Here is a 25,947-nt window from a genome sequence, read left to right as displayed (position 1 = left end):
CACCACATTGAAGCTTCCCAGCAACACCCGTTGGGGTGGTGTTGACATCATGTTTGACAGTCTCCTAGAGGGGAAGGAGTCTCTCCAAGAAATGGCCATATCACAGTCTGCCAATATGGACAGCCCCATCAAGAGGATCCTCCTGGATGATGTATTTTGGAAGAGAGTGGTAAGCAGCCTGAAACCTATAGCAGTAGCCATTGCACAGATTGAGGGAGGCATTGCCATCCTGCTTGCAGATGTAAAAGAAGAAATCCATACTGCCCTGCCCACTTCACTGTTGCTCCAAGCAGAGGAAACTGCAGTTCTGAAATACATCAAAAAGCGTGAAGACTTCTGCCTGAAGCCCATACACGCTGCAGCGTACATGTTGGACCCCAAGTATGCTGGCAAGAGCATCCTGTCTGGTGCAGAGATCAACAAGGCCTATGGTGTCATCACTACCGTGTCTCGCCACCTTGGCCTGGATGAGGGCAAGGTTCTTGGCAGTCTGGCGAAGTACACTTCCAAGCAAGGGCTTTGGGATGGAGATGCAATATGGCAGTCGTGCCAACATATCTCATCAGCCACCTGGTGGAAGGGACTTTGTGGATCTGAGGCTCTTTCCCTTGTTGCCTCCATCATCCTCCAAATCCCACCAACATCAGCCGCCTCAGTGCACAACTGGTCCTTGTTTGGGAACACACACACCAAAGCACGCAACAGGCTGACCAAGACAGGTTGAAAAATTGGTAGCCATCTTGGCAAATTTGAGGCATGTTGAGCATGACAATGAGCCATCCTCAACAAGGTTGGAAAGTGACAGTGAAGATGAGGCCTCAGAGTCTGATGTTCAAGAGGTGGACATTGAGGAGGTCCAGGGAGAAGACATGAAAGCCTGAGAGGGAGACAACCAAAGCTTTAGTTTCTAGACTCTAATTTTACATATTCCCTTTCTTTTGTTGTTCAGTGAAATCATCCCATGTGAAAAATCAACTCATAACTAAATCGTTTTTAAAAATTCTATTGGAAGGATTTAATCATTTGCAATTATGCCTACTTTTACCTTATCATAAGGTTTATGTGCATATATTTCCATTAATTTCCACGGAAAGTATCCACCTCTGAATATTCCCGAAAATGTGCAACCCTACTCCCAAACACAGCCGGTTGTGATACAGCCTGGAATCGAACCAGGGTCTGTAGTGATGCCTCTAGCACTGAGATGCAGTGCAGTAAACCGCTGCGCCACTCTGGAGCCCACTCTCTTCAGCACCAAAATCCCAAAATACTGTTTGACAAATTAACAAATACATTGACAACAAAATTAGAAATACTGTTTGCAGTTTGCACTACCTCAGGACTGAATCGGTCCAGTATTTATTTACCAAAGACTATAATTGTTTTAATAATGTGTAGCCGATTAAACTCAACTCCATGATATGATGGAGTTGAGCAGCGACTAGTGTGGCCGGACTGGAAACACGACATTTCAGCAAACAAAGAATAGCCTGCAAGTGCAACCAAAATACTTTCTGAAAAGCAGTTAATACAGAGAAAGGCATTTTGATCGCTGCATAATTAGGAACATACCTACATTGACAGTGGTCCAATTATTTAAAAAATCATAACACTTTATCAGCTTTAGGCTACTGCATCAACAACCGCGATTGAAAGACTGGAAAAACATGTCCATTATTTGACCTAAGCATAAAATGGAAATGTGACTTGACAACTCAAGATCAGAGTCAATCTATTGTCCACCAGACATGAGCCTGTTTTAGGTAAGTTTTTGGTTTGTCATTGTCTAGCTGTTGGACAGTAGATTATGTTAAAAGGCTTTGTGGTAGCATTCGATAAACAACATCTGCAAAGCTAGTAAATCATTCTGTACATTTAACAATATCCAGTGTCTGCTTATAGACATCTATATCTACGTCTGTATATTCACATTCTGAAGCTTTCCCTTGAACTGGATGACATAGGGGGACATCTTACATGTGTTGTTACTTCTGCATGATCTATGGTAAGACCTGCCTAGAGCAGGTCTAAACCCTCTTCATGTTTCCTATCTCACTTCCAAATATTCCAGAAGTAGAGCTTCTAGAGCAGGTCTAAACCCTCTTCATGTTTCCCATCTCACTTCCAAATATTCCAGAAGTAGAGCTTCTAGAGCAGGTCTAAACCCTCTTCATGTTTCCCATCTCACTTCCAAATATTCCAGAAGTAGAGCTTCTAGAGCAGGTCTAAACCCTCTTCATGTCTCCTATCTCACTTCCAAATATTCCAGAAGTAGAGCTTCTAGAGCAGGTCTAAACCCTCTTCATGTTTCCCATCTCACTACCAAATATTCCAGAAGTAGAGCTTCTAGAGCAGGTCTAAACCCTCTTCATGTCTCCTATCTCACTTCCAAATATTCCAGAAGTAGAGCTTCTAGAGCAGGTCTAAACCCTCTTCATGTTTCCCATCTCACTACCAAATATTCCAGAAGTAGAACTTCTAGAGCAGGTCTAAACCCTCTTCATGTTTCCCATCTCACTTCCAAATATTCCAGAAGTAGAGCTTCTAGAGCAGGTCTAAACCCTCTTCATGTTTCCCATCTCACTACCAAATATTCCAGAAGTAGAGCTTCTAGAGCAGGTCTAAACCCTCTTCATGTTTCCCATCTCACTACCAAATATTCCAGAAGTAGAGCTTCTAGAGCAGGTCTAAACCCTCTTCATGTTTCCCATCTCACTACCAAATATTCCAGAAGTAGAGCTTCTAGAGCAGGTCTAAACCCTCTTCATGTTTCCCATCTCACTACCAAATATTCCAGAAGTAGAGCTTCTAGAGCAGGTCTAAACCCTCTTCATGTCTCCTATCTCACTACCAAATATTCCAGAAGTAGAGCTTCTAGAGCAGGTCTAAACCCTCTTCATGTTTCCCATCTCACTACCAAATATTCCAGAAGTAGAGCTTCTAGAGCAGGTCTAAACCCTCTTCATGTTTCCCATCTCACTACCAAATATTCCAGAAGTAGAACTTCTAGAGCAGGTCTAAACCCTCTTCATGTTTCCCATCTCACTACCAAATATTCCAGAAGTAGAGCTTCTAGAGCAGGTCTAAACCCTCTTCATGTTTCCCATCTCACTTCCAAATATTCCAGAAGTAGAGCTTCTAGAGCAGGTCTAAACCCTCTTCATGTCTCCTATCTCACTACCAAATATTCCAGAAGTAGAACTTCTAGAGCAGGTCTAAACCCTCTTCATGTTTCCCATCTCACTACCAAATATTCCAGAAGTAGAGCTTTTAGAGCAGGTCTAAACCCTCTTCATGTTTCCCATCTCACTACCAAATATTCCAGAAGTAGAGCTTCTAGAGCAGGTCTAAACCCTCTTCATGTTTCCCATCTCACTACCAAATATTCCAGAAGTAGAACTTCTAGAGCAGGTCTAAACCCTCTTCAAGTTTCCCATCTTACTTCCAAATATTCCAGAACTAGAGCTTCTAGTATCTGACACGGTGTAGTAGATTTCATATACATTGTGGATGAAGTTCCTCTCAGTAGGGTGTGGCTTTGAAGTAGTCTTCCAGGGGGATGAGTGACACCCCTCCGACCCAATCCTGGAGCCAGACCTGGGTCAGCTGCAGCTTCATAACGAACCAGTTGTGTCCCACTAGCCATTTCTTCATCACAGGGTGTCTGGAGGGAGAGGACGAGCAAGAGCATTATACTCACTAAACACGCAGACAGGTATGCTAAGTAGAAAGGCTCAAACATTGCACATATGTAGAGACAATTGGACACACACTCAAAACATGTTCAGGGAGGATGAGCAATTAGTGTGCCCTGCGCACACACCTGGAGAACATGGCCTCCTTGGCGAACTCCACCTCCTCTGGGTCCACCTCCCCCATCTAAGGCTCTGCATCTCAGTGCTAGAGGTGTCACTACAGACCCTGGTTTGATCCCGGGTTGTATCACAACCCAGTACACGCTCTCTGTTCTACCTGCAGAAGTCTCTCTCGGCCTCTGAGAAAGTGGGAGGCGAATGGGAAGCTTCTCAGGTCTGCTACAGTGTTGTCCATCAGGGTGACGTAGAAATACAGGACTCCTGTACTGTTGTCCTTTGGGCCGTCACTGACTGAGAAGATATTCCCAAAAGGAAGGCCCTTTATCTGTGGACACAAAGTTTGGCCCTGTCCGGGGGTGTCATCGGATGGGGCCACAGTGTCTCCTGACCCCTCCTGTCTCAGCCTCCAGTATTTATGCTGCAGTAGTTTATGTGTCGGGTGGCTAGGGTCAGTTTGTTATATCTGGAGTACTTCTCCTGTCCTATCCGGTGTCTTGTGTGAATTTAAGTATGCTCTCTCTAATTCTCTCTTTCTTTCTCTCTCTCGGAGGACCTGAGCCCTAGGACCATGCCTCAGGACTACCTGACATGATGACTCCTTGCTGTCCCCAGTCCACCTGACCATGCTGCTGCTCCAGTTTCAACTGTTCTGCCTGTGATTATTATTATCTGACCATGCTGGTCATTTATGAACATTTGAACATCTTGGCCATGTTCTGTTATAATCTCCACCCGGCACAGCCAGAAGAGGACTGGCCACCCCACATAGCCTGGTTCCTCTCTAGGCTTCTTCCTAGGTTTTGGCCTTTCTAGGGAGTTTTTCCTAGCCACCGTGCTTCTACACCTGCATTGCTTGCTGTTTGGGGTTTTAGGCTGGGTTTCTGTACAGCACTTTGAGATATCAGCTGATGTACGAAGGGCTTTATAAATACATTTGATTTGATTTGAAATAGTGTTATACACAGGCTATACCTGGCTGTTATCTGAACACAACAAATTACAGTAAATGTTGAGTGACAATGTGCTTCATGGAGCAATTGTAATGTATCTGACGGTCCTCGCCGTATCCTGGTGTGGTGGAGGTGAGGGGGCACTGTCATCTCCTCCATCCGATAGGAGAACACCCTGAACGCAGAAGACATGGGCGCTGCATCCTTGGTTTTCGATTTGACGCTTTCTTTGGGCTTCTCCGCACCGTCTTGTAACACCGAGTGCGGATATGCCGGTTTCCAAAGCCCGCTGTTGTCCACTAGCACAACCGGGACGGCCTCCTCCTCGGACACGGCGTCGTTGGACGCGACAGCCCAAGAGTTCCTAAGAGTGTAGGTCTCACAAAGGCAGTGACGCGGCAAATAATACCAGGGAAAGATGGTATGGCTTCATAAAACTTTGAGAAGTTGTCTGTGTTTAGTGAGTCACGTATGTGTGTTTTCGTAATGTAAGCAGAGAGCAATAGGTGGAGCCACTAGTTACGCAAGGGGTAGACAATAATTGCCACAGCGCCACCCCCTGGTACAGCACGTAATGACAGGGTGAATGTTGCCCTCCTTTCCTCGTTGACATTTTCTGACATTCTGAAATTCTCCCAGGCCAGAACTAGTCATACATGCTGCTTTAAATATGGTTTGACACATTTTATATTTCTGTGCAGCTTTCTGAAGTTGTACATTGTATTTGAATAACCAAAATAGTTTTGAAATTAAATGCTTAAACAATAATTTGGTGGGTGATTATATTTGTCCTATTGGAAATGTTTTTTTTTCATATCCCGACTCCCCCTGAGACACCCTTGGGGAGTGGGATCACGGACAGGGTACTTTTAATGCTCTGTTTGTATAGTCAGCAAAAATACAATGCCAGACAACTGTCTTATTGACAGAAAACACACCGATACATCAACATTTATTACAGACAACTACTGTATGATATAAATAATGTATTTCTGATGAAGCATTCGTAGATAATTCAAACAATATTATTTCCAACATAAGCCCAGACTTTGGGAAAAAAATGTTTGGATCAAAACTCAAAACATAAGAATTTATTGACAGGAAACCAATCAGCTTCATAGTTATCCCATACAAGAAACATGAAATACAAACATTGTTTTGCAAACACAGCACGTCTGTACATTCAAGGGAAGCATGTTTTGCCAATAGCTGTTGCTTCCAAGGTCAATTAAATTCCACTTCAATGAACTCAACATCTCACTTTGTCCTTCAGTCTCTATACATTCCCATCACTACCATTGTTGATGTTCCTCTCCCTCTGTCACTCTCACAACTTACAATGGAGCTCTTGTACAGAGCAATTAGCAATAAGTGCATTCAAATAAGGAACTCCCCCTTCTCTCTCTATATATACAGTACATATCCCCCGACACTCCCCCTCCTTCCTTCCTTTCTTATTCTATCAGTCCATGGTCTTGTCATTCCAGGCCATTGACTTCCTCTTGGCCAGTTCCATCCAAGATGGCTGACCCCCGCTTTCAGAAATGGTCTGCAAGGGAGATGATGACGAAGGTGATGATGAAGGAGACAATGAAGTTGGCATGTTTTTCCTCAACCATTTGTCCTCTCGGTCTGCAAGTCTGCCTGCCACTATGGTTGGGCTCGATTCTAAGAGGGGAACACATAGAGAGGCTGTTATGATGACCATAGAAATTAATAGGACACTATCTTAATGGTTACTATAACATATAATTCAGTCATTATTTTAACCCATCCAATGTATTTAACATCGCTCTACCTGGCCTCCTGTCGAGTTTAACATCTTTAGCGTCTCTGTGACTGGGTGTGGCTTTGGGAGGAGCAGCCAATTCAGCCGTGGGCTGAGACTCAGGTGGGGTCTTGGTTCTCCTGAGCTCTACCTGTATTGGGGAGGAGTGAGCGTGAACTGAAACTCTATTTGATTAACACCTCTGTTCTCAGATGATGTGTGAGAGAGATCAGGGATGTTACCTTGCATCCAGCAGGAGGGGTCCACTCTGCCCGTTGCTCCAAAAAGGCTGCCGTCCCTCCCACAGTCGATGGCCTGTCCCAGTCCACCCTCTTCTCTGTTGACACAGCCGCCCCCTCACTATTCCTCTGGTCGCCAGGGATCTTCTCACCTCTCACTAGGAGTTGGACTGGGGTTGCTGTTGGAGCTAAGGCTGGTTTGGGCTGGGGGATAGGGTTGAGATTTAGTGCGCTCCAAGGGGGCTGAGTGGAAGTTGCACCCATTGGGGCGATCCGTAGTGTTATCTGAGCTTGGGTCTGTGGAGTGGAGCAGAGGGTGGGCTGGTTTGCTCGTCGGCTGGACTGTGGGGTCACCTGAGACACGGAGCATTGTGTAGACTGGGCTAAAGGTTGAGTAGCGGTTGGTTGTGCTGCTCGAGTGTTGATTTGGTTGGATGTCTGTGTTGATGGTTTTGAGTTCTGTGTTGATTGTTGTGTCATTGTTTGTGGTTGTGTTCCGTTCTGTGTCTGTGGTGTTTTGGTGGTCTGCAGGTGTTTTGTGGTCTGTGTCACTGGTAGCTTTGTGGTCTGAGCCTGTGGTGGCGTTGTGGTCTGTGTCACTGGTAGTTTTGTGGTCTGTGTGGGGGCTTGTGCTGCTGTCTGTGGTGGTTTCACTGCATTCTGTGACTCCAGTAGTTTAGCAGTCAGGGGTTGCATTGTGGTCTGAGCCTGCGGTTGAGTTGGGGACTGCATGCCGGTGAACTCTCTGGGCAAACTGCTGGTGAAGAGCTGCTGGAGGCCCCTGGTCTTCCCCCATGCCATGCTCATCCACGATACGGCAGCCTGGGGTGCCGCATGGGGGGCAGTCAGGGGGTTCTGAGGGGCTGAGGTGGTAGCCTGGGCTTCTATGGGTAGGACAGGGAGGGTTTGGTCCTCTTTAGGTGTAGCTGGGGTGGTTTGGGCCTCTTTAATGAGTGGTGAGGGGGTAGGCTGGGCGGGGGTTGCTGTATCTGAGGGAAGAAACAGGGGGTTAGACACATTCACATGATGAAACAGCACTGGTGGTGTTTTAACGAGCACAGTAACAGTCTATCATTCCGGTGTAGCCTGCCATTCTTATTCTAGTGCAGCATATCTCCTTCATTGGTTAACTGCCCTGATAACATAGAGATTGCATATTCTGTAGAAGTGTAGCTGGGGACAAAGTCCAGCACTGACATCCCTATCCAGTAAGCACATGACTTACAGTATATTATGTTTGTTATTTACCATGTATGCCATGTTGTTATTTACCCACATGGCTGAATATTCATCCATTTCAGAGAGGGGGTCTCACCTGCTTCTCTGAGGGAGCCAGCTCTTCCCCTGGATGAAGACAGTGTTGTGGGGGAAACCCAGTTGTTTGTATAGAGCTTTTTGGGCATGGAGTTAGCCCTGGTTGGAGGGGTGTCCCGAAGCCCCTCAAGCCCGGTGGGTTTTGAGGAGGGAGTATAAGGGGCAAGAAGGAGAGCGCCCACCTCCGCACTATGACGCTTTATCTTGAGATCTGATTGGCTGGTGGTTGCCTCCGCCTCTACCCTCGGAGAGAGAGAGATGGAGCGAAGATTCACGCCAAATGCAATTTTCCCATCTACCTCTGTCTCCTCTTTTGCTTCCACTGCATCCTCCACTCCCTCACCACTCTCCTCCTCCACCTCCACCCCTTCCGAGACTTTCCCCCCCATATCGATGGCAGTCAACTCCTCTTCTTTGGGCTTGTCCCTCTCCCGCCTGCCCCTCTGCTGCTCCTGCTCCCTCTGGCTGGCGTTTGAGGGGTTCAACTTTACCTCTGTCCCATCCTCCCTCTTCGCTCCATCCCCGGCCTGCTCCACTACTACCAAGAAACCACCACTTCCCATCCTGGGTGTTTCTCGCCCCTTGGCTGAGTTGATGGAGAACAGGAAGGGCCCGGAGCCTGGCTTCGGAGCTCCTCCAGTGGACATTGGCTCTGCCTGACCTGTGTCCTCCTGGCCTGCAGGTGGCTGTGTGGTACTCTGACCACCAGCCCTAGCATCTGTCTTGCTCCTCAGAGAGGACGTTCTGAGAGTCACCACTGCGGTCAGGCTAGCTGTGGGCCTGGCAGAAAGGAGTGGTTCATCTTTGGGGCTACCCTCGGTGCTGGGGGTAGAATTCGGTACCCCACTTTTGCTCAGGACGTCCCTCTTGGTTTGGGATGGGTCTGGGGGCTTGGGGGCTCCCAGGGACTGTTTCAGGGTCTGTTGTTGTGGAGTGTATCTCAGGTCCTGAACTGTGGTCACAGACGAGGGCTGTGGCTGTTTAGCTCCAGGTAGCTGGCGGGTCACAGGGGCAGGGGAGACAACTGGAACGCCAGGATAGGGCTGCTCTTGTGGGGAGAGCTTGCAGGGGAGAGTGGGTTTTTTGGGGGACCCCTCAGCCTCTGTGGAACTCGACTTTAGGGGTGTCAGCTCTGGGGGTGCAGTGGAGGTGGTCGACCCCCCTTGTTGCGACTTTAGGATCAGGGTAGAGTGACAGCGTAAACGTGTTCTCCCCCCGGTAATGGCAGGCCCTTCCTCATCTTCAGTCAACTGTTGGTCAAAGTTGTTGAGACTCTCTGAGCGTGGTCTCGACTCAGTCTGGAGAGAGAGAGAACGAGACAGATTCTGTCAGACCTGGGCCCTGACAGTAAATCTCAGTAAGACAAGATTAATGGTGTTCCAAAAAAGGTCCAGTTGCCAAGACCATGAACACAAATTCCATCTAGACACCGTTGCCCTAGAGCACACAAAAAACTATACATACAGTACCTCAGCCTAAACATCAGCGTGACAGGTAACTTCCACAAAGCTGTGAACGATCTGAGAGACCACTGTGACTGACCCAAAATTAAGAAAATATTTGACTGTGCAGACTGTAAACACCATGTAAACATATGTGGACTTGCTATTGAGAAAGGCCACCAAAGGCAGACCTGGTGCACACTGCTCACAAAATGTAGTAGAAACTGAGCTGCACTTCCTAACCTCCTGCCAAATGTATGACCATATTAGAGACACATATTTCCCTCAGATTACACAGACCCACAAAGAATTCGAAAACAAATCCAATTTTGATAAACTCCCATATCTATTGGGTGAAATACCACAGTGTGCCATCACAGCAGTAAGATTTGTGACCTGTTGCCACAAGAAAAGGGCAACCAGTGAAAAACAAACACCATTGTAAATACAACCTATTTGTATGTGTATGTATTTTCCCTTGTGTACTTCAACTATTTGCACATCATTACAACACCGTACACCGTATATAGACATAATGACATTTGAAATGTCTTTATTATTTTGTGAGTGTAATGTTTACTGTTTATTTCATTTTAGTTTATTATCTATTTTACTTGCTTTGGCAATGTAAACATATGTCTCCCATGCCAACTAAGCCCCTTAAAATGAGAGAGAGCGAGAGAGAGTATCACTAAAACAATACAGAAATACACGATGGAAAAAGAAGGAACAGCACGTCAGAAATCAGCTCAATGTAATTGAAGAATCAATAGACTAACGACTTCTGGGAAAATTGGATAACACTAAACAAACAACAGGAAGAGTTATCGAAAATAGTGATGTATGGATAAACAACTTCCCCAATATTTTTGGCCCTATAACAAAGAACAAAAAGCAGAAACATATACATGATCAAATACAAATCTTAGGATCACCCATTTTCCCTTTTGTACTTTAACTATTTGCACATAATATGAAATTTGAAATGTCTTTGTTCTTTTGGAACTTTTTGTTTATCTATTTCACTTGCTTTGGCAGTGTAAACATATGTTTCCCATGCCAATAAAGCCCTTAAATTGAAATTGAGAGAGAGAGAGAGCAAGGGAGCGAAAATGCGAGAGACCGATCATAGAGCAAGTGTATCCAGTTAGTATTTTGATATTCCCTGAGCCTTCCTCTGTATGTGTGAGATCCAGAGGCAGAGCCCCATGTGGTGTTGGTATGCCCAGGCAGGTCTTACCATGTTCAGCCTTTTGTTCTTGGCGCTGGCTCTCTGGTTCCGGGGTTTGATGGACATGCGGTGGCGGGCGGCAGAGTTATCCAGGCAGGGGGTGAACTGGGCTGGGGTGATGAAGTCCAAGGCAGGGGGGGCAGGGGAGAAAGCAGTTTGGGGGGCAGATGGGGTGTGGGGCACGGAGTTGGTAAGACGAGGTTTGGGCACAGGGGAGAGGGGACGGGACGAGGGTTGGGAGCAGGCCTATGAACAAATAAAACACAGGATAAACATTTGGATCTATGACAACTCATAGTTGATATCAAGTGATATAGTGAGTGACACTCAAACAGGAAAAGGTATAACCTGCACTTCCTTCTCACTTCCTGTCCCTGCTAAACTCAGAGAGATATGGTGCCTGGGAGGGGCAGGGAACTGTGGAGGAAAAGGGAAGGGTTTGGGTGATGCACAATGGCTGATGAGGAATGAAATGTTCAACTACTGTATCTGCACTGCTGGAATATGAACATAATTACTGACTCAATGAGAGAAAATTGAGGTATGGAAGGTTTGTTAAGGGTATGGAATTTGTTGAGGGTGGAGATCAGATGGAGAGAGTGGGTGATGGGCTCACCTTGTAAGATAACCCCCTGGGGGCCATGTTGTTGCCTATGGAGATTTCGGGGGGGCTGTGGGGCAGACCATCGTCCTCTGAGCTGCCCCCCAGGTCCTCGGGATGTTTCATTGGCAGAACCAGTGGGGGCGGGCCTAGATGCATGTTCTGCTGCAGCAGCTTCATCTGGCCAATCAGAAAAAAATGCAGAAACCTTGCTTGAGATCTGCTTGGTAACCCATTGACATCAATTCCTGATTTACACAGAAGAATGGGGGTCTAATCCATTCTCTCTCTCTATATATATATATATATATATATTACTACCAGTCAAAAGTTTTAGAACACCTACTCATTCAAGGGTTTTCCTTTATTTTCACTATTTTCCACATTGTAGAATAATAGTGAAGATATCAAAACTAGGAAATAACACATATGGAATCATGCAGTAACCAAAAAAAAGTGTTAAACAAATCCAAATATATTTTATATTTGAGATTCTTCAAATAGCCACCCTTTGCCTTGATGACAGCTTTGCACACTCTTGGCATTCTCTCAACCAGCTGCACCTGGAATGCTTTTCCAACAGTCTGAGCACTTGTTGGCTGCTCAAACTCATCCCAAACCATCTCAATTGGGTTGAGGTCGTGTGATTGTGGAGGCCAGGTCATCTCATGCAGCACTCCATCACTCTCCTTCTTGGTCAAATAGCCCTTACACAGCCTGGAGGTGTGTTGGGTCATTGTCCTATTGAAAAACAAATGATAGTCCCACTAAGCGCAAACCAGATGGGATGGTGTATCGCTGCAGAATCCTGAGGGAGCCATGCTGGTTAAGTGTGCCTTGAATTCTAAATAAATCACTGACAGGGTCACCAGCCAAGCACACCATCACACCTCCTCCTCAATGCTTCACGGTGGGATCATCCGTTCACCTACTCTGTGTCTCACTAAGACACGGCGGTTGGAACCAAAAATCGCAAATTTGAACTCATCAGACCAAAGGGCAGATTTCAATTGGTCTAATGTTTGTGTTTCTTGGCCCAAGTAATTATCTTCTTATTGGTGTCCTTTAGTAGTGGTTTCTTTGCAGCAATTAAACTGTGAAGGCCTGATTCACACAGTCTCCTCTGAACAGTTGATGTTGAGATGTGTCTGTTACTTGAACTCTGTGAAGCATTTATTTGGGCTGCAATCTGAGGTGCAGTTAACTCTAATGAACTTATCCTCTGCAGCAGAAGTAACTCTGGGTCTTCCTTTGCTGTGGCGGTCCTCATGAGAGCCAGTTTCATAACAGTGCTTGATGGTTTTTGCGACTGCACTTGAAGAAACTTTCAAAGTTCTTGAAATTTTCCAGAATGACTGACCCTCATGTCTTAAAGTAATGATGGAATGTTGTATGGACTTGTTCGTTTACCAAATAGGGCTGTCTTCTGTATACCACCACTACCTTCTCACAACACAACTGATTGGCTCAAACACATTAAGGAAAGAAATTCCACAAATGAACTTTTAACAAGGCACACCTGTTAATTAAAATGCATTCCAGGTGACTATCTCATGAAGCTGGTTGAGACAATGCCAAGAGTGCAAAGCTGTCTTCAAGGCAAAGTGTGGCTACTTAGAAGAATCTCAAATATACAATATATTTGGATTTGTTTAACACTTTTTTGGTGACTACATGATTCCACGTGTTATTTCATAGTTTTGATGTCTTCACTATTATACAACAATGTAGTAAATAGTAAAAATAAATAAAAACCTTGGAATGAGTAGGTGTGTCAACTTTTGACTGGTACTGTAGATATTTATGGCTAAAACCAAATCAAAACTGTGTAGAAATTATAATGGACATACATTTCTACAGTTTATTGACTGTGTCCAGCTCGATAATCACCCAAATTAAAGCTAGAAAGCCAGGGAGTATCGGAAATTTCAAAAACGATGGATAGAGAACTATATTTTGCTCATCTTGACGGCAAGAAAATATAACACATTTACAGTGTGGCCTTCCGGACCTCGTTGAAGACCCCTGGGGCTAAATTAGTTTGACGTCCTGGTCAATGGGGTTTACTTTGAGGTGTGGGACTCCTTTTGAATTGGGTTTGGGCCTTTAGATGCATATGCAGGTTTCTAGATCCAGGGTTCTCCATGGAATGCAGACACACCTGGAGTTCTTTGATCCTGCCTTGGACGTTCTCCTGGGATAGAACCCTGGGCTGCTCTGGACTAGACAGATCCTGGTCGGGCAGGAAGATACTGTCATGTGACAACGCTCGTGATCCCAAAACGCCTGAACACCTGGTAGACGAGGGATGGAGAGAGGAGGGAATATGGATGTCATTGAATCAATACTACATTTGTAAACACATCCATTCACACACAGTGGTGTAAACTAGTTAAGTAAAAATACTTGAAAGTAGTTTTTGGGGGAATCTGTACTTTACTTTTAATATTTATATTTTTGACAACTTTTACTTCACTAAATTCCTAAAGAAAATACAGTGCCTCATAAAAGTGTTCAGACCTCTCAACTGTTTCCATGTTTCATTACATTACAGCCTTATTCTAAGACAAAGCAAAAACAGATTTTTAAAAATTGTTAATTGTTAAATTGCTAATTTATTAAAAATAAAAACTGAAATATTACATTTACATAAGTATTCAGACCCTTTACTCTGTACTTTGTGAAGCACCTTTGTCAGCAATTACAACCTTGAGTCTTCTTGGGTATGATGCTACAAACTTGGTACACCTGTATTTGGGGAGTTTCTCCCGTTCTTCTCTGCAGATCCTCTCAAGCTGTCAGGTTGGATGGGGAGCTTTGCTGCACAACTATTTTCACGTCTCTCCAGAGATGTTCGATCGGGTTCAAGTCCGGGCTCTTGCTGGGCCACTCAAGGACACTCAGAGACTTGTCCCGAAGCCACTCCTGTATTGTCTTGTCTGTGTGCTTAGGGTCATTGTCCTGTTGGAAGGTGAACCTTCGCCCCAGTCTGAGGTCCTGAGTGCTCTGGACCGGATTTTCATCAAGGACCTCTCTGTTCTTTGCGCCGTTCATCTTTGCCTGGATCCTGACTAGTCTCCCTGCCGCTGAAAAACACCCACACAGCATGATGCTGCCACCACCATGCTTCACTGGAGGGATGGTGCCAGGTTTCCGACAGACATGACACTTGGCATTCAGGCCAAAGAGTTGAATATGGGTTTCATCAGACCAGAGAATCTTGATTCTCATGGTCTGAGAGTCTTTAGGTGCCTTTTGGCAAACTCCAAACGGGCTGTCATATGCCTCTTACTTAGGAGTGGCTTCCGTCTGGCCACTCTACCATAACGGCCTGATTGGTGGAGTGCTGCAGAGATGGTTGTCCTTCTGAAAGGTTCTCCCATCTCCACATTGGAACTTTAGAGCTCTTTCAGAGTGATCATCTGGTTCTTGGTCACCTCCCTGACCAAGGCCCCTCTATCCCGTTGCTCAGTTTGGCCGGGTGGCCAGCTCTGGGAAGAGTCTTGGTGGTTCCAAACTTCTTCCATTTAAGAGTTATGGAGGCCACTGTGTTCTTGGGTACCTTCAATGCTGCAGAAATGTTTTGGTACCCTGTGCCTCGACACAATCCTGTCTCGGGGCTCTACGGACAATTCCTTCGACCTTATAGCTTGGTTTTTGCTCTGACATGCACTGTCAACTGTGGGACCTAATATAGACAGGTGTGTGCCTTTCCAAATCATTTCCAATCAATTGACTTTAACACAGGTGGACTCCAATCAAGTTGTAGAAACATCTCAAGGATGATCAATGGAAACAGGATGCACCTGAGCTCAATTTCGAGTCTCATAGATAATGGTCTGAATACTTATGTAAATAATGTATTACACCAAAAAGTACATGTTACATTTAGAATGCTTGGCCAGGACAGCAATATCGACCAATTCACACACCTATCAATATAATAGGTTGTCAGCCCTACTGCCTCTGAACTGGCAGACTCACGAAACACAAATACTGCATTTGTAAATTATGTCCGAGTGTCCCAGTCTGTCCGTAAATTTTAAAAAATACAAACAACAAGAAAATTGTACAGTCTAATTAAGGAAGTTGATGTGTAGCATTTCCTTTTACTTTTTACTTTTACTCAAGTGTGACAATTGAGTATTTTTTCCACCACTGTGCTTAAGTACATTTTAAAACCAGATACATTTTTGTTTAACTTTTACTGGGTGACTTTTGCTTTTATTTACGTCCTTTTCTATTAAGGTATCTTTACTTTTACTTAAGTATGACAATTGAGTACGTTTTACACCGCCACACGCACACACACACCAACTCCCCCACATACACACAGACTTACAGATTCTCCGCTGAGCCCAGCCCCTCCGCCTCTGTGACATCACTAGCAGACTGGCTGAATTTGGTCTCTCGCTTGGTCCTCCCAAACAGACGTATCTTCAGGGTCTTCAGTTTAGACTTCCTCTTTCCTAGGGGACACAGGTCATGACAGCCCGCATACAGATGGGTCTTTCTATAAATAATAGGGCCGATGTGTGACACTAACCAGGTTTCCATCCAACCTTTTTATGCGATTAAAGTAGCCTAAATGACTAAAAATGTTGTGGAAAAAGCACATATTTCGTTAAACTTTCCAAATGTGGACAAAACAAAATACACTATACAAGGTGGGATCTTTTTGTGCCGGTAAAATTAATGATGCAGTCTCGCAAAAAGACGCATTCTTGCGTTCTAACTACCCGCTATTCAAAGTGCTCTGAACAAATTAAGGGAATTGTTCACAAACATTGGCACATCCTAAAATCCGATGATAGTATCGGTAATGTGTTTTCGGTCCTTCCCATGGTCGTATTCTCGCGGGGCAGAAATCTCAGAGACCAATTGGTAAACTCTGATTTACCACCCCAAGATATTCCTGAACAACGTCTATTTGCGCCCCTACTGGATGGAAACTACAATGCAATGGCACTTATAAATGTAGATCCTTCAAACACCCCCAAACAGGGAAATCGATCCCAATAAAAGGTGTTATTACGTGCTCCACTAAGGCAGTTATTTACCTTATAACTTGTCCTTGTGGTAAAAATGATGTAGGTAAAACAAAGCGCGAATTAAAAGTACGTATCTCAGAGCATCGTAGCACCATTAGGTGTAAAAACTTTACTTATCCAGTTGCGGCCCACTTCTTGGAGGCAGGCCACTCGATTTCGTCTCTGCGTTATATTGGCATCGAACATGTCACCCTCCCTAGGAGAGGGGGTGACCTTGATAATTTATTGTTAAAACGAGAGGCACCTGGATCTTTAATTTAAAGACCCTAGCGCCCTTCGGTCTCAATGTAGACTTTGATCTGAAGCCATTCTTGTGATTATTGTGACTTTGCCATTGTAATTGTCTGTAAACTTGTGTAGTCAAATTAATCTATGATTGTATGTTATCCATTTGTTTGTATGCTGTTCTTTGTATGCCATTTTAATATTTGATTATTAACCAATGATATTAGGCCACTCTTGGCCATGATTACAGACACCTGTGTCTTTTGACACTATATAAACGAGTCATCCCGCAGTGTTTGTGATTATACCCTGATGAAGACAGCTTGGCTGTCGAAACGTTGGAAATTAAATTATTGCATCTGAGCTCCTAGAGTGTGCGGCTCTCTTTATTTTCAACTTTTCTACTCCGCTAGCCAGCACCTCGTCTTAATAGGTGTGCGTTTCTTTTTCTTCTAAATCCTCACTGGTACCCTAGAAAGACCCAGATGCATTCTTATTCATACTGAAGGAATTCAGTTGTACAACTGAATAGGTACCCCTTTCCCTTGCATACAGGCTTCTACAGCTACAAACACACTCTATAACACTCTGACTCACCCACTCTAACACACTAACCCAGATGTATAATGTGACACTTCAACACACACTAACATGTGCCTAGTTGGATACACACGCTTCTCACACTCCTACAGGCACATTCTCTAACACTCGTAACACACTCTAACCCACTCTAACCCATTAACACACCCTAACCCACTCTAACCCATTAACACACTCTAATCCACTCTAACCCACACTAACGCACTCTAACCCACTCTAACCCATTAACACACTAACACACTAACACCCACTCTAACACACTAACACCCACTTTAACACTCTAACCCATTAACACACTAACCCACTAACAACCACTCTAACCCATTAACACAATAACCCACACTAACACCCACTCTAACCCATTAACACACTCTAACCCACTCTAACCCCCTCTAACCCATTAACACACTCTAACATACACTCTAACCCACTCAAACCCACTCTAACCCTCTCTAACATACCATAACCCACTCTAACCCACTAGCACACACTAACCCACTCTAACACACTAATAGATGATTGACGGAGATAGATACACACTTACTGTATACTAACTCAGCTTTTACATGGTCTCTAAACATCATGCACATTTTCCAGAGTGCCTCACCTCCTGTAAGGTCATCAAGGCTGCCCTCCCCATCTCCTGGGAAAGACTCCATCACTCCTTCCTTTCAACAACTGCAGGAGGAATAAAGAGAGAGAAAGAAAGGGATGAATAGATAAAACAATAAAGCATAGAGACAGACAGACCAACAGATGAAAGCAGATAGGGAGAGAAGCCAGCAGCCAGAGGAGAAAGAGAGATGCAGATCTGTTATATCTAACAGAATGTCCTTTCTACCATGGAGTGAATGCTCAAACCCAATCGTCTCTGATCATGCTTTAGTCTCTGTGAACACGCTTCTACGCTGCACATGTATGAGTCTGATAACACACACCTGAACAGAACACTATCTCACACCCCACCTGAGCACAAAGGTTTATTGGCACTAAGACTTTTGCCTTGACCTAGTCGTGAAGGTGGGTTGAGAACACACTCCTCCATAGGTTCCTGGATGAATCACTGTTTACAACTTACAGCAGATAGACAAATGGAACACCAAGATATATTAAGTTAACGTACGCACGCACACATGCATGAACGCACGCCCACAAACACACACCCAGGTAGCACACCGTCTCTGTGGTCATTACAGCCATATAACCTGGCTCTGCCTTTGAATTATTGAAGTCTACAGTGTGAGCTGCTGGTTGATGGCCAGAGGCTGATAAGCCAGACAGCCTGAGGCTGTGGAGAAACATGCACAGTTCAGCCTGCTCCTGAGTCCCCTTTGAGACTCAGTCTTCATGAGTTGAGTTGATCTATGGGGTGGCAGGTAGCCTAGTGGCTAGAGCATTGGGCCACTAACCGAAAGGTTGATAGATTGAAGATAGATTCCCAAGCTGACAAGGTAAAAATCTGTCGTTCTGCCCCTGAACAAGGCAGTTAATCCACTGCTCCTAGGCCGTCATTGTAAATAAGAATTTGTTCTTAACTGACTTGCCTAGTTAAATAAAGGTTAAAAAAATAAGTCTAAAAAAACACACTGTTGCATAGTCCTTGGAAATGCGTCACCCTTAATATCCTTTATGGCAGGGGTCTTCAACCCTGTTCCCAGAGAGCTATTCTTCTGTAGGTTTTCTTTTCAACCCCAGTTGTAACTAACCTGATTCAGTTTATCAACCAGCTAATTATTAGAATCTGGTGCGCTAGATTAGGGCTGCTTTAGGGAATAGGTTGCTATTCAAGACAGACTGGAAAACAGTGAACACCTCCACTGTAGCAGCTGCTGCCTGCATACACTGTGTAAAATAGAGTTTCAAATGTGGAACAACTAGCTATACAGGTGTAGGATCTTAATTTGACCAGTTTCTCAAAGCAGGAATATAATCCTGCAACAACAGGAAATGTGAATTATTGTGGGTATTATAATTGTTTTACATTTTTTTACTGGTTGATACATTTTTGGTTAGTGCAAATGAAGTCAAAATTAAATGTTAAATTGTAAATGACTAACTTTTGTAAACCTTGAATACACTACAAGTTTGCATTTCTGGGTGATCAAATTACATAAGATCCTATATCTGTACCACAAGGCCCCTGAGAGAAAATGGTGTCTAAAGACACCATGCAGCTCCTCAGTGCCATCTAACGAGCCAGAGGAAAGCGGCACCAGAAACAGGTGATAATCAGCAAGATTATTGACATTGCATAGAGATCCCTGTACGATTTCACAGCCCCATAATCCCACGACAACAGATTAATCACCAATTTCCAATGTACCAGGCCCAGCGACACAAAATTTAGCTGACACACAGAGTGTATAAACAAGCACTGTGTTCACACATTGATCAAATAAGCACACAGACACACACAGAATATGGGAGAATTGCAGACACAGTATTTAGACAAATTATGTATACAATGTTCTACATTCTGTACAGTTGCTGCATGTCAATTAGACACAGTAATCCAAAATCAATATGCTGTGACATAGTCTTGAAGACAGTTTTCAAAAATAAGTGCTTTGTATAATGCACCTCCATCTAAAGGTTCTTATACTTAAAATGATGCTGCGTTGCTAAACCAGTTCTGGCCAAGGACTAACGTTCCTTGTGTTCACTAACCCAGTACTACCAGTCACCCTTACTGCACTGTAGCTATCCCTCCCTCCCACGGGGCATCAGCGGATTCTTTGTCCTTTCTTAAAAAACTCAGGCTTCTGTCCTCCACATCTGCTTTAGTTTTTATTTAACTAGGCAAGTCAGTTAAGAACAAATTATTATTTACAATGACGGCCTACCGGGGAACAGTGGGTTAACTGCCTTGTTCAGGGGTAGAATGACAGATTTTTACCTTGTCAGCTGGGGAATCGATCTAGCAACCTTTCGGATTCTGGACCAACGCTCTAACCACTAGGCTACCTGCCACCCCGAGGGAGTGAGAGACTGACAATAAGGACAGAGTGAAAGGAGGGAGGGAGAATAAGAGAGAGGGAGGGAGCGAGACAATAAGGACAAAGAGAAATGCAGGGACAGAGAAGGTCAATCCATGCCGGGGTCAGCATATGCAGAAAGAGAGAAAATAGAGCATAGCGGGGAGAGAAGGAGAGAGGGAGAGAGGGAAAGACAGAGAGAGAGAGAATGAGAGAGCAGACAGAGACTCTATTACATCAGTAACACACTGTGGCCCACTGCGCTAAGCTCCTTATGAAAGACTAACCTGGTTTTAGGCCCAGAAACGAGGACAGAGAGTAATACATACAGCTGCAGTTGGAAAGAGGACAGGCACTACTGCAGATGGAATCATTTACACATTACCACCACTATGCCACATTGCACAGACGCAGGCGTGTGTCTCGAAGAGGTGTGTGTGTGTTTGTTTGTGGGTGTGCGTTCATTTGTGCGTGCGTGTGTGCGCACGTACGTTAACTTAATGTATTTCATATATTTTGGTGTTCCATTTGTCTAGCTGCTGTAAGTTGTAAACAGTGATTCATCCAGGTACCTATGGAGGAATGTGTTCTCAACCCACCTTCACGACTAGGTCAAGGCAAAAGTCTTCGTGCCAATAAACCTTTGTTCTCAGGTGGAGTGTAAGATAGTTGGAAAGAGGACAGGCTGATGCTGATGGAATCATTTACACATTACCACCACTAGACCACAATGCACTCAGACAAAGGGGTGTGTGGACTGTTGTTGAAGGCGTTGTTAACTGTTAACAATGAGAAGCTTTCAGCTGAGTTTGAAGTTCACTGCTCTAGCATCTGCTCTCTCAACATCTGAAGCACCTCATGTCCCACCTCATTTGCCAGGGGTTATTGATATTACTTCTACAGGTGCGGCAAATGTAAATGAACTCCAATGGAGCTTGTGGGAGATTTAACCATCTGGAACTGATGTCATAGCTGAGACAATACATGGATGTGATGGGGATTTGTGTGTCCATGCGTCAGTCACTCAGAACTTTTTCATGTGTGATCTTTTGGAAGTGATAAAACTGTTTGGTCAAGTTCTCTCTAGTGTGTCAGTTACTGTTACAGTAAGCACAGGCCATATTAGTGAGTAGCCAAGCCACTGTGTTGGGAGAAGAGGCAAGGCGAGGAGAGGTATTCTATATTATTACCTAGCTATTCTCTGTTTCTGGATGGTTTCTGGATGGTTTGGTGAACAGCTTGGTGCAGGAATATACTGTAGCTTAAACTACATCTGCGTCAGAGGAGGCTAGTGGGATGACCTATCGGAGGATGGGCTAATTGTAATGGGTGGAATGGAATAAATGGAAGGGTATCAAACACATTACACATATGGAAACCATGTTTGACTCCGTTCCATATATTCCAATCCAGCCATTACCATGAGCCCATCCTCCTATAACTCCTCCCCCCAGCCTCCTCTGATCTGCGTTGTCCAGAGTCATATGGTGAGTAAATCCCTCTCTGTTTCTCTCTGCTCCCACCAGGATGAACTCTCAGCTGTGATATTTGGACCACTTCCAACATCCCAGACCCAGATCTATCATCGTCCATCACTCCACAGTCTACTGTATCATCATCCATCACTCCAATTTCTACTGTATCATCATCCATCACTCCACTTTCTACTGTATCATCATCCATCACTCCACAGTCTACTGTATCATCGTCCATCACTCCAGTCTACTGTATCATCGTCCATCACTCCACAGTCTACTGTATCATCATCCATCACTCCACAGTCTACTGTATCATCGTCCATCACTCCACAGTCTACTGTATCATCGTCCATCACTCCACAGTCTACTGTATCATCGTCCATCACTCCACAGTCTACTGTATCATCGTCCATCACTCCACAGTCTACTGTGTCATCGTCCATCACTCCACAGTCTACTGTATCATCGTCCATCACTCCACAGTCTACTGTATCATCGTCCATCACTCCACAGTCTACTGTATCCTCGTCCATCACTCCACAGTCTACTGTATCCTCGTCCATCACTCCACAGTCTACTGTATCCTCGTCCATCACTCCACAGTCTACTGTATCCTCGTCCATCACTCCAGTCTACTGTATCATCGTCCATCACTCAACAGTCTATTGTATCTTTCTACTGTATCACTTTCTACTGTATCCTCGTCCATCACTCCACAGTCTACTGTATCCTCGTCCATCACTCCACAGTCTACTGTATCCTCGTCCATCACTCCACAGTCTACTGTATCCTCGTTCATCACTCCAGTCTACTGTATCATCGTCCATCACTCAACAGTCTATTGTATCTTTCTACTGTATCACTTTCTACTGTATCATCGTCCATCACTCCACAGTCTACTGTATCATCGTCCATCACTCCACTTTCTACTGTATCATCCCAATGAACTGATAATACTGGATCTGACATCCAGCAACATACTTTTCTAATCTCCTCCATTTGATTTACTAAGCATTTAGGTGTATTGGCTGTCAGAAAGAAAATGAACTACACCATGGTGGGTGGAGTGGGCCACAGCTTGGTAGTAGATCATGTGAATTAAGCAAATTTTCCATTGTGATCATAAATCACCTCATATAGAATGACCTATTTTGCATCTCATCTAGGGCATATGTTACTGAGAGAGGTAGGCTACTGAGAGACGGTAGTCTACTGAGAGAGGTAGGTTACTGAGAGATGATAGGCTACTGAGAGAGGTAGGCTACTGAGAGAGGTAGGCTACTGAGAGACTGTAGGCTACTAAAATTCTGTAGTCTACTGAGAGAGGTAGGCTACTAAAATTCTGTAGACTACTGAGAGAGGTAGGCTACTAAAATTCTGTAGACTACTGAGAGAGGTAGGTTACTGAGAGACGGTAGTCTACTGAGAGAGGTAGGTTACTGAGAGATGGTAGGCTACTGAGAGAGGTAGGCTACTAAAATTCTGTAGACTACTGAGAGAGGTAGGTTACTGAGAGACGGTAGTCTACTGAGAGAGGTAGGCTACTGAGAGAGGTAGGCTACTGAGAGACTGTAGGCTACTAAAATTCTGTAGTCTACTGAGAGAGGTAGGCTACTAAAATTCTGTAGTCTACTGAGAGAGGTAGGCTACTAAAATTCTGTAGTCTACTGAGAGAGGTAGGCTACTAAAATTCTGTAGACTACTGAGAGAGGTAGGCTACTGAGAGACGGTAATCTACTGAGAGAGGTAGGTTACTGAGAGATGGTAGGCTACTGAGAGACTGTTGGCTACTGAGAGACCGTAGACTACTGAGAGACCGTAGACTACTGAGAGACTGTAGACTACTGAGAGATGGTAGGCTACTGAGAGATGGTAGGCTACTGAGAGAGGTAGGCTACTGAGAGATGGTAGGCTACTGAGAGATGGTAGGCTACTGAGAGACCGTAGACTACTTAGAGATGGTAGGCTACTGAGAGACTGTAGGCTACTTAGAGATGGTAGACTACTGAGAGACTGTAAACTATTTAGAGATGGTAGGCTACTGAGAGATGGTAGGCTTAGAGACTGTAGGCTACTTCATATACAGAAAGAACATGATCCCCCATCTATTGACCTGTCTAGGAGCAGAGAAAATGTATGTAAACCGTCATTGTCCCTGCTCTTTCTTCCAGATCAAAGTCAAAGATGACTCTCATCTGTCACTCAAAGATTTGCGGTATTTTCAGTGGGATTATATTCTCTTCATTGCAGAACCCAGATGAGGACCGCATATATCGAGATTAAGGCCGATTATAGATAGATTTTAATCCGATCCCTGCGGGAACTCATGCGGATATTTATTTAATTCAAACAAATGTTTTCTAATGAAGAAAACACATATTCATTAAATGAAGTAATGATCTATGTTGGCCATGTACTACAAGTCCAACATAGTCTTTATTGCTCATTTTACTTTGACATTTTTACGAGTTTTCATGAATGCAAATTGCGATCAATGTCTAGACTGTTCAGCTCCCCTTGATGAAAGTCGCCCATATGGTAGTGGTAAACTCATGAAAACCGAGAAGGTAATTTATCTGCGGATGATTATTCTGTTGTCTATATGAATAGGATGAATATATACAGTTTGTGACAAAGTACGTATTTCTTTACAGAGTTAATGAATTGATATGTTATGGCAAGGAAACATGTTATAATACTTACTGTACCGACGTTGCTAGTGTTGAAGGAGAATTATCCAAATGTCATATTATTCTGGAGCGTGGATGGGAGCTCACAGCTGTGTCACTGTCAGTTCGTAACGTAGTCTACCTACACTTCAAGGCTGTGGAGTACTGGTACTGCTTGCGAGCTGCCACTGCTGTCCTCTGTCCGACGTTTACTATCATCCGGTCCTTAACGCAAGGATTTTAACCCTTCATCTACTGAAAAGATAACGTCTAATCAGATTGTCGAGGATTAAAAAATAAAATAAAGTGTGTTTTGTTCGTTTATTAGGATCCCAAATGGCAGAAGCTAGTCTCACTTGGGTCCGACATCACGAAAAAGGCATTACAGACAACAGACTTTACTATTCAAACGGATCAAATCCACCAGTCAAACCACCGGTGCAAATAATGAAATAATTAAAGTGTTAAGGGTATTACTTTACGATACGTTAAAGCCTAGGGATTGTAATTTTGGCTACCCATTAATCTAAAATACCATATAATTATAATATTTTACGATTATTATAAAGTGAACGAACTTCAATGTCCACTAGCTGGCGCCATGTACTTTCACAAATTGACAATCAGTTTCAAGAAAACTTGTGTCTGTTCTTAACCTGTTTAAAATATATATTTTATATAAAAAATGACCAAACTAACTTTCGGATCCACCATTAACCATTCCGGTCAAAGTGAAATAACAATGTCCTTGATACACGTAATTAGCAAGGACCCCCCAAACAACAGCCAGGCTTGGTCAGACCAAACTTTATGACTGATCACGTAAACCTAAAAATGCACTTGGTGTTTATTTTATGAGTGAGTGAGTAAGTAAGTGAGAGTGAGTGAGTGTGTGAAAGATATCCACTGAGGTCATATGTCATATTCACAGTAGCCGATGGAGAAACGACACTATGGGAGAGAAAAATAGGAAAAATGCTGTTTAAATACTGACTTTGAACAAATACTACTGGATTATTATTCTGTGTGTTCTATATCTTTTCTTTGATGAATGATTTGATCAGTCAGTATCAAGGACTACATAAATTGAAGACTGAACAAAGAGGAGAGAACGATCCATGGTTGAAGTCTGGCCTTAGGTTTCTTGAAGTAATCCAGCCCTCTTCCTATCTTGATGATCCATCCGTTGTCAAACCTTAGGGATCATGATTATAACCAACATTAAAGCAAATATTATATAACGTGCATGTGCCAAATGGCCCATTAAAGATCTAATTCGACCTAAGTCACTGATGCTAGGCTATATTGCCAAGCCATGGTGTGTGTCTGCCATGGTGTGTGTCTGCCATGCACGTGTGTCCTGGGTGTGGAAATTGATTGATTGAAATGTGTGGTATACCTGATCTCCCAGTAGTGAAAAGTGGAGTACTGGAGGTCCAACACACACCATGGCAGACACACACCAATGCAGACACACACCCTGGCAGACACACACCCTGGCAGACACACACCATGGCAGACACACACCCTGGCAGACACACACCCTGGCAGACACACACCATGGCAGACACACACCATGGCTGACACAC

General features: G+C 44.2%; 1 protein-coding gene and 1 long non-coding RNA gene across 4 annotated transcripts; both read right to left on the bottom strand.

The window, feature by feature from the left end:
- Nucleotides 1-1,318: 1,318 nt before the first annotated feature.
- Nucleotides 1,319-5,304, bottom strand: LOC149984705 (uncharacterized). The gene is made up of 2 exons (XR_016494849.1): nt 3,824-5,304; nt 1,319-3,664 (listed from the first exon to the last, which is right to left on the bottom strand). It is a non-coding gene; the product is annotated as an uncharacterized LOC149984705 (long non-coding RNA).
- A 537-nt stretch (nt 5,305-5,841) lies between these two features.
- On the bottom strand, nt 5,842-24,983 carry LOC110520534 (uncharacterized). 3 transcript variants are annotated; one of them, XM_036975098.2, is made up of 11 exons: nt 24,393-24,983; nt 17,844-17,914; nt 15,703-15,829; nt 13,522-13,654; nt 11,376-11,540; nt 11,108-11,176; nt 10,769-11,005; nt 8,088-9,384; nt 6,776-7,761; nt 6,564-6,684; nt 5,842-6,433 (listed from the first exon to the last, which is right to left on the bottom strand). In XM_036975098.2, the coding sequence occupies exons 2-11, from the start codon at nt 17,893-17,895 to the stop codon at nt 6,228-6,230; spliced, it is 3,393 nt and encodes a 1,130-aa protein (XP_036830993.2). In that variant the 5' UTR covers nt 17,896-17,914; nt 24,393-24,983; the 3' UTR covers nt 5,842-6,227. The 3 variants fall into 3 exon arrangements, with proteins under 3 accessions (XP_036830993.2, XP_036830994.2, XP_090086454.1); XM_036975099.2 differs by lacking the exon at nt 24,393-24,983 and adding an exon at nt 18,078-18,203; XM_090230328.1 differs by lacking the exon at nt 24,393-24,983 and having other exon boundaries at nt 17,844-18,005.
- Between the last annotated feature and the right edge of the window lie 964 nt (nt 24,984-25,947).

Source organism: Oncorhynchus mykiss, chromosome 3 (assembly GCF_057628025.1).
Source record: "Oncorhynchus mykiss isolate SJ-2025 chromosome 3, ASM5762802v1, whole genome shotgun sequence".
Taxonomy (NCBI): Eukaryota; Metazoa; Chordata; class Actinopteri; order Salmoniformes; family Salmonidae; genus Oncorhynchus; species Oncorhynchus mykiss.
This window is presented reverse-complemented; position numbering and strand designations above follow the sequence as displayed.